At 41.7% G+C, this 9,928-nt stretch overlaps 1 protein-coding gene across 1 annotated transcript; it reads left to right on the forward strand.

The window, feature by feature from the left end:
- Nucleotides 1-4,670: 4,670 nt before the first annotated feature.
- Nucleotides 4,671-7,424, forward strand: LOC148786659 (uncharacterized). Its single transcript, XM_088886218.1, has one exon. The coding sequence runs from the start codon at nt 4,671-4,673 to the stop codon at nt 7,422-7,424; it is 2,754 nt and encodes a 917-aa protein (XP_088742344.1).
- The last annotated feature ends 2,504 nt before the right edge of the window (nt 7,425-9,928 follow it).

Genomic DNA, 9,928 nt, shown 5'->3' on the forward strand with positions numbered 1-9,928 from the left:
TATAATACTATTGAATTGTAAATTAATTTTTATTTTTCCCCCTAAGTTTATTATTCCAAGATTATTAGTTAAATTATTATTTAAACTCGTCATATAATTTCGGGTAAAATACACCTTGCCCCTCGAACAATTATTGATGTAATTTTTACCCGTTAAATTAACAAATGACTCCTTAGTTGGACAAAAATATCTCTCATATCTTGAACAATTATATTATTTTTATTATACTTTAGTATTTTGTACATTCAATTATTATCAAATTATGTATTAATTAATTTTTTTAATAAATAAAGAATTTAAGTTAAAGTGGAGTAGAAATTAATTTATGTAGTAGATACACAACAAATATAATATAACCAACAACTGATATATGACTTTTAAAAGAAATTGACAAATATATATATGCTTAATCAAAAGTTAAATATTTTTTTAAATATATATGAATAGAGAGTGCATATTCAAATGTTTGATGAAATACTCAAAATTTGGTGTGTGATTTAGTATCTGGGTAGGTAGAGATTGATTACATTTATAATTGAAAAGCATTTTATTGATGTATTCAATTTATTGATATGTTAATTTTTTATTTTTTTAAAATTGAATAATTCTTTTAACTTCCTGGCTCATCATGATTTTTCATAACGCCCTTTTGATATTCTTTTATTCTTATTCATTTTTATCTTATATATTTAGGTGATTTTTAACTCTATAAAAAGTAAATAATATAATTTTAAAAAATTATTTTAAATATTTTACAAAAATTATACATATACATACAATGTGCCATACATAATAGTTAATTATAAATATGTTTACTTAGGCTATTTAGGTTGAATAGCTTTGGGGATTTAAGAGTAGAGCAAGTTTTAGGTTTGGTAATTAATAAATATTGAACCCCCATTAGGAAGAATTTATTGTTTACACCTGACCCTCTTTCGATAAAATTTGGACGAAAAAGTGTTGACGTTAGCAAAAAAATTATATAAATTTCTAATTTTATTCCTTATTTAATATCTTTTTGTATGTCCTTAATTACCCACCGTTTTTCTACCACGACCTCTATACTTCATCCGCAATGAAAATATCAATTTTTTTCCTTAAAATCTTAATGAGAACGGGATAACAAAAACACAGAACAAACTTCAAGATTTTCTAATCTGGCCTATGCTTCATTTGGACTGATTTGACCCAATGTACATCATAACTTGCAATAGTCCCTACTCCTATCTACCTCGTAATAATATGAGATAATTTTGATATTTTTATTTCATTTTTTTTTGTTAATAATATCCTTTTTTTTAATAGTGTGGTCAATAAAATAAGATTTTAATTAAGCTTTTAAAATGTGAAGATTAGGAATCATTGAGGCCCAGAGAATGTATTAATGCATTATAAAATCGAGAGAAGTTCAAAATAAGAAGTAACACTTACGAACTCATAAAAATGAGTGAAACACTAGTTAAATTTCTTATCCGTCTGAACGTTCAATTACAGTCTATTGACTTGGATAATTGGAGTTCAAATAAATTTAAAATTTCCTATCTTACTCAAGCTTAACAAACTGGAGTTGAAAACAGAGATTAAAAATTCTAAAATTTTGATCGAAGTATCAATCTATAATAAAAAATATAAACAAAATATACACTAATATGATTATACAACAATCGTTATTCGTCCAATATAAATTTAACAATTACAAAAAGTAAAGATATAATGGCCAATCACACAAAAATTAGTGGTGTTAAGGTCATTTAATGAATAAAGAAGAGTATGTAATATTTTATAAAACACGTGGGAATGTTTAGCCTATTTTCATATCATAGGAATTTTTATACTTTTTCACGAAAACACAAAAAGATTTTTTGCATTTTACCCCTTTTTTTTTCAATATGGGCACAGTAAACCCATACCCATTGATATGTCCAAAATATATTTTAAGTAAAAATAATTTTCATTTTACCATAATATAATTTGAGTAACACAAATTTTGTATAAGTTGTCACTATTAATAAATTGATAACAATTTTATAGTGAAAAATGTAATTATTGTCATTGAATAATAAATTAATCAACTTAAAGATTCGCTAGTGGAGTTCTGATCCGAATCAAAATATACGATCTCTTTAAGATAGATCTCGAGCTCGCTTTACTCCTTGCAAATATCAAAAAGGTCCTTGAGAAGCAACACGAACATTAGGCTAGCCGAGGATGTCCTCGACTAAAATCCTTCAATGTTCATGTTATTCAAATTCAAGATGGAAAGTAGGCAATTTCAAACAATAAATATGGCATAAAGTAATAAATGTGTCATGTCATAAATGCTCTGAAAGGAGGGTATGCATAGTCCCAAATGTAATTCACCAAATGGGCCACGTGGCTTCATCCTAAGATCTTCGCTGTCAGAGATGGTGGGACGAATGACTTCCACGTCGCCTGGGTCCAAATGGTAGGTTAGCAGAGTGGGTCGAGTGATTCGATCCAACCCGATATCTTAAATGCGCGAATCTTGTGGCATTTTTAATATTTTTAGCTCATAAAAGGAGCATTTTGGTCCTTTTCTCACTTAAATGGTTTACACCCCCATCAAGTTCAAACCTCCATAAGTACGTACCAAACAGAATTGAGGGAGGATAAAAGAATTCACAAGGACAAGATGGGCATTTCACAATCAAGTAAAATTCAAAGAAAATCATATATTTGCATTCACCAAGTCAAGTATCAGATTCCCAATACAATAAAACAATAACTACATGCTAGAGGATAAAATTGTACTTTTACGATGGACGTAATAAATGCGTCAAATAATATAATACTCCCACCCTGTATAGAGAAAAGGAAAATAAAAAGGAGAAGACTTTAGATGATTGTGGGATTATTCAAGCGTGTTTGATCGTTTTCTATCCCTTTTTTTGCACTATCATGTTTGTTTGAAATATTTATCATTTGTGTGGTTCTTGTTGGCAGAGATGAAAATAAATGCACCACCTGATTTATAAAGGTAACATGCATGCACATTGAAGTTACTCAGACACAACTAAAGAGCATAACATATTTACCAAACACACATCCTCGTCCAAGATTTATTGTAACATAGTTGTCTGGGTGGTAGTAGATAACCCCCAGTTATTACATATAGATGAACAATATCTGTACTATAATACTTATATGACTCTAGGAAAGGTCTTGTCAGATCAAATTTGATCGTGCCCACTAATTTTATAGAAAGTTCTCACACTTTCCATATATTAGTTTGGTTTGATTGAACCTGATCTCAACTGCAAGTTTCTATAATCACGGGACTATTGGGATTGACTGCACCGGTTTGTTGAGACAGACTGAATCGGTATTTTCGGATAAGGATAACCATATCCAATACAATAAAAAGCATCAGAATCAGGAGACTTAAGTTTTCTCAGGTGCTTGAACATTGTCTGGGCTAGAAGCATGATCAGATGTACTAAGGATAGGTAGTGGACTCTCAATTTCTTGAAACTGATGAACATCACATCTGCAAGCAGCAACGATCAAGCCCAACGGCAGAAAATATCATGGACAGTGAGCGTCGAGAAGCCACTGTACGTAGTTACTCCAACAGAGTATTCTATGACTTAGTAACTAAATAAGGATGAAATGAAGTTGGCAATGTGTGTGTCCCTTCCGCCAATTCAATAGCTGCTTAAATAGCCAACTCTGGAGGTGAACACATCTGACAGCATTTGCTATGTTATAAATGGTGATTAATTGATCTTGACTACTATTTTTGACATCTTTACATTCATTAGTTCATACCTATATTAAGTGTGTTTTCCTTTAAAAAAAATCAAACAAACCCTGTGATATTACAAAAAAATAAATTACTTCGTATAAAGAAATAGACAATTTACCCACCTGTGTTTTTTAAATTGCATCAATTTATCCCCTTGTATTTTCTAAAACGAATCAATTTATCTTCGTATAAAATGAGCAAATTATCCCGTATAAAAAAAATATTAGCAATTTACCCACCCGTGTTTTTTAAAATATTTCAATTTATCCCCCTGTATTTTTTAAAATATATCAATTTATCTTCATATAAGGATAATTTGTTGATTTGCAATATCACATGGGCTATAAATTGCATTAAGTCCAATAATCAGAAAGCCTGAATCAGCGTTGATGGGTATACATATATTCCCCCCGCAAAAAGACTGAAACGCCCTTCATTAAGGGCATTATGGTCATTTCCGCGACCAGGATCCGCGTATTTTGAATCGGGCGGGTCGCAGAGGACCCGACCCAGGTCCCATGAACCAATGGAAGACCCGGACAATGACGACCGTTCGATCAGAATGTGAATCAGCAAGATGAGGCCACGTGGCCCAGTACTTGCTGTACAATTGTGTACTATAAATAGACCCCGATACGCCATAAATGAGGTAACTGTTATGCATTAATTGAGATCGAATTTTGAGATAGCATACATTTCACTCGATCAACCTAACTTGAGCGTCGGAGGGTCATTGTCGGGGACGTGCCCGATGAGCTCACGGTTCGTGTTTTATTCTCAGGGGATCCAAAATCTGATTCGGAGGAGTTAGCCAATCTGTGGTGAGATCGTCTTAGGAGATAGAATAATTCGACCCGGATCAGTTGGCGCCATCTATGGGAACATCTGAGAATTATTTTTCATTATGGAAGGTTCATCGAGGAGAAATGCTGCGGAAGAGGAGACACCCAGGAAAGGAACAGGTGCAACGATTCAAATCACTCAAGACGAGTTGCAAAGAATGATAGAGGAAGCAAGCCGAAAAGCAATCGTGGAATACGAAAGGAGAACAGCGACCCCCTTGGTCAAGGAAACTACTAGAAGGCAATTATTTGAGAATGTGGAGCCAATAAGAGAGTCAAGGGTGCAAGGGGAACAAGAACATCGCAGTAAGCGACCGGCATCCTCCGATGCGGGCTCTAGCAGCCACGGACGCATGAAAAGAAGGGAGCCCGTGATATCCCGGGCCAAGGTAGAAAGCGTGGGCAAACAGATACACAGCTTGAATAAGCAGATCGACGAACTGAAGAAGCGAGGGGAGATCGTCTCGCAAAACAAGAACTCCCCTTTCTGTAACGACATCCTCCTTCAAACAGTCGAGCCAGGGTTCAGGGTCCCCGATCTGAGGAGATATGATGGGATGAAAGACCCACAGGAGCATGTCGCCGCCTTTGAAATGGTAATGAACCTTTACGGACAATCCGCCCCAATCATGGCAAAACTGTTTGCGACCACACTCACGGGGAAAGCTCAAGAGTGGTTCACAAACCTGCCCCGAGGAAGCATCGAATCCTACGAACAGCTCGTGCAAAAATTCAACTTCCATTTTGCGAGCAAGAAGAAACAAAAGAGGTCCGCTACACATCTATTCAACATCCGGCAGAGAGAAGATGAAACGCTGAAAAATTTCATGGGTCGGTTCAACAATGAGACTCTGGAGGTGCAAGAGTTAAGGATTGACATGCTCGTGAGCATTCTCATTCACGGACTCAGGAAGGGCTCTTTCGCTTCCGCCCTCGCACGAGATCCGCCCTTCGATGTCGAGCAGCTGATGGCGCTAGCACATAAATATATTGACGAAGAGGAGATGAACGCGATGAAAGACTCGGAACGAAGGGAGCGCGAGTACATCCCTAGGCGACCTCAAGAGGGCAGGGGAGGAGGAAACGACAAGCTTAAAGCAGAGAAACGGAAGGAACCCAAGTACGTGCCGAAGTATCACAACTACACTCCTTTAGCTATGTCTCGGGAGAAGGCCCTGATGATGGTAGAGAACGCTGATGTGCTAAAATGGCCAAGACACACGAGATACACCCCCTCCAAGAAAACTTCTAACAAATACTGCCGTTTCCACCGGGAGAGGGGGCACAATACAGAGGAGTGCTATCAGCTGAAAGATGAGATCGAAAGGCTCGTTAGACAGGGGCATTTTCGAGATCGCGTGCCCCCAAATTGTAAAATCGGTGGGGAAGGAAGGAGGAGCAGGTCGAGAAGCCGTGATCGAGACAGGAACCCGGGCCCATCAAGAATCGATAGGACCCCGACGGGCGGGAACAACGCACCCACCAAGGGCGTTATATACACGATTGCGGGAGGATCGACCGCGGGAGATTCGAGCCGAACACGGAAGAGATGCGCTCGAACGGCCGAATCGGTTCGGGAAAAGGAATTCGTGCTGAAGGTGGAGGACGAAGAGGCCATCTCATTCAACAGCTCGGACAGATCGGAGGATGGTGGAGAACAGAACGACCCCATGGTCGTCAAGCTAGATATAGCGAACTTCACCGTCCACAAAGTGTTGATTGACAGCGGAAGCTCAGCGGACATAATCTTCAAAAATGTGGTAGATCGGATGGGGCTGGAGAACGCGAGACTCGAACCCGTAAAGACCCCGTTAGTCGGCTTTGGAGGAAGCGAAGTGGCCTCACTGGGGACGATTGAGCTGCCGGTGTCCATGGGTGAGGAGCCGAAAAGAAAAACTCTGATGGTCAAATTCTTGGTGGTCGATACCCCGTTCACGTACAATGTCATACTGGGTCGGCCGGGACTAAACTCATTCCGGGCGGTCATCTCTACGTACCATATGAAGATGAAATTTTCCACTAAATACGGAATCGGGGAAGTGTCATGCGACCAAAAAGAGGCTCGAAAATGCTACAACTTGTCAATAAAAGGAGAGCCAAGGTCGAAGAAGCAAAAAGTTAGAGAGGACACGGAACCCCGACCGTACGAAGCCGAACACTTGAAGCCCAGTGAGGAATACAAGGCCATTCAGCTCGCAACAGAGGATCCCCGCAAAACGACCCGGATAGGGTCCAGCATGAACGAGGGAGAGGTGGCCATGATTGACTTCCTACGGAAGAACGCGGACATGTTTGCATGGAGTCCGTCGGATTTCACCGGGATTGACCCGGAGGTCATTGTACACCGATTGAACGTAGACCCGATGGCTCAACCTGTGCAGCAGAGGAAGAGAACTTTTCGCAATGATAAGAACGATGCTATCAGGCAAGAGGTCGAGAAGCTGCTGAAAGCCGGATATGTATCGGAGGTCCAGTACACGAATTGGCTTTCTAATGTAGTTCTTGTCCCGAAATCTTCAGGAAAATGGCGAATGTGTGTAGATTTCACCGACCTGAACAAGGCCTGCCCGAAAGACCCGTACCCGTTACCTCGGATCGACACCATGGTGGATTCGACCGTAGGATACGAGCTCTTCTCGATGATGGATGCATACCAAGGATATCATCAGATCCAAATGGCAGAGGAAGATAGAGACAAAACTTCCTTCGTCACAGATAAGGGGATCTATTGCTACAACATGATGCCATTCGGACTGAAGAACGCGGGCGCAACCTACCAACGATTGGTTAATAAGATGTTCGGCATATGTCGATGACATGCTGGTCAAGAGTAAGAGATCGCAGGACCACATGAAAGACCTCTCTCAGGCGTTCAGCATAATGAGGTCGGACGGAATGAAACTCAACCTGGACAAATGTACTTTTGGTGTGACCGGGGGAAAGTTTCTGGGGTATATGATCAGTGAACGAGGAATAGAGGCGAACCCAGAAAAGATCCAAGCCATTATGGGCCTGAGATCGCCGAGTTCGATCAAGGAGATGCAGAAGCTTACGGGAAAGATCGCATCTTTGAGCAGGTTCATATCGCGATCGGCAGACAGAAGCTTACCATTTTTCAAAGCCTTGAGGAAACCCAAGAGTTTCGCGTGGACTCCAGAATGCGAGCAGGCTTTGCATAACTAAAGGAGTATCTCACCAAACCTCCGTTGCTTGCAAATCCTAAAGATGGAGAGACGTTATTCTTGTACCTTGGAGTGTCCGAGAACGCGGTCAGCTCCGTGCTGGTGAGAGAGGAGGCTAACAGTCAGAATCCAGTCTACTATGTCAATAAAATGCTCCAAGGGGCAGAATTGCGGTATTCAGAGATGGAAAAACTCGCCCTCGCATTAGTAGTAACTGCCCGAAAACTACGACCATATTTTCAGTCGCATAAAGTGGTGGTGCTGACGAACCACCCCCTTAAGCATGTGATGTCGCGACCGGAAGCCTCCGGAAGATTAATCAAATGGGCGGTCGAATTGGGGCAACACGATATTGAGTACCAGCCCAGGACAGCCCAGAAGGCACAGGTGCTCACAGACTTCATCACAGAGTTGTCCAGCGACCCGAAGGAACCCGACGCCTCCGATCACACCTGTTCGAAATGGATGTTGCATGTTGATGGGTCTTCTAATGCGAACAACGGAGGAGCAGGCGTGCTGATCCAAGGACCCAAGGGAGTCGAGATAGAAGTTGCAGCTCGCCTATCATTCCCGGTGACAAATAATGAAGCGGAATACGAGGCATTGGTACTAGGACTGGAGCTAGCATATGAGGCAGGTGCTCGTGATCTGGAGGTTTTTACCGATTCACAGCTGATCGCTATGCAGATTGAAAGAGCATACGAGACGAGAGAGAGAACCATGACACAGTATAAAGAGATCGTGCAGCGATTGATGGGAAAGTTTAGTGGATGTTCCGTTTCACAAGTTCCCCGAGCAGAAAACGACAAAGCGGATGCTCTATCAAAATTTGGTGCGGCAATGGATGGAATTCGAGATCGCAAAATCACAGCCTTAGTGCGCGAGCAGTCGGCCCTCGTGAGTGGAACAGAAATCCAGGTCGTCTCAGAGGCAGAATCGTGGATGAGCGAGATCATACGGTATCTTGAAGAGGGTACCTTGCCTAACGATCCACTGGGGGCGAAAAGAGTCAAGTTTCGAGCCGCCCGATTCACGTTGCTAGAGGGTCAGCTCTACAAACGAACAGCGGACGGCCCTCTCTTGAAATGATTGGATGGAGAGAGAGCCTTGTACGTGATGCGAGAAATACACGAAGGAAGCTGCGGCAATCATTCAGGAGCGAGATCGCTAGCTCAGAAGGTGATGCGACAAGGGTATTTCTGGCCCACCCTAGTCGAAGATTCCAAGAACTTGGTGAGAAAATGCGAGAGTTGCTAGAAATACGCTTCTTTGATACATCAGCCCGCGACCCCGATGGAACCAATCAAGATAGCATGCCCGTTCGACCAGTGGGGAATTGACATCGTAGGACCTTTTCCGCCCGCACAAGCCCAAAAGAAATTCATCATTGTAGCGGTCGAATATTTCTCCAAGTGGGTCGAAGCGGAAGCAGTAGCCAAAATATCGGAGAGGGAAGTCATCAACTTCATATGGAAGAACATCATATGCAGATTTGGTATACCCCGGATACTAATATCTGATAACGGCACACAGTTCCAGGGCAGGAAGATTACGGAATGGTGCAAGGAGCTGAAGATCGCACAACACTTCACAGCAGTTGCGAACCTTCAAGCGAACGGACAGACCGAAGTGACGAACCGGACGATCTTGCAACATTTGAAGACTCGCCTCGAGAGCAAGGGATCGTGGGTTGACGAACTGCCCGGGGTCTTGTGGGCTTACCGCACAACACCACGAACCGCTACGGGTGAGACCCCTTTCTGCCTAGTTTACGGAACCGAAGCCATCATTCCAGCTGAAATTGGGGAGGAATCGCAAAGAGTCATGCAGTATGATCCCGAGGCGAACCAAGCTTCGACCTCATCGTCATCGAAGAAAAGAGGGAGGCCGCATATGCCAGAATTTTACATCACAAGGGCCTAATGATGAAGAGCCACAATCGCAGAATTCGACCCCGCCAATTGCAGGTGGGAGACCTCGTGCTGAAGAAGGTGGAGGCGTCAAAACACGTGGGAAAGCTGGAGCCACCCTGGGAGGGCCCGTACAAGGTGGTTGAGATCAGAAAAAAGGGCACATACCGGTTGCAGGATATGCAGGGTCGCGATTTACCACGCCCTTGGAACATACAGAATTTGAAG

This window comes from Sesamum indicum, linkage group LG10, assembly GCF_026168435.1.
Source record: "Sesamum indicum cultivar Baizhima isolate 11 linkage group LG10, ASM2616843v1, whole genome shotgun sequence".
Taxonomy (NCBI): Eukaryota; Viridiplantae; Streptophyta; class Magnoliopsida; order Lamiales; family Pedaliaceae; genus Sesamum; species Sesamum indicum.

Excerpts from the sequence above, each read along its gene's own strand:
- LOC148786659 (XM_088886218.1), top strand. The coding sequence starts at position 4,671 with ATGGAAGGTTCATCGAGGAGAAATGCTGCGGAAGAGGAGACACCCAGG.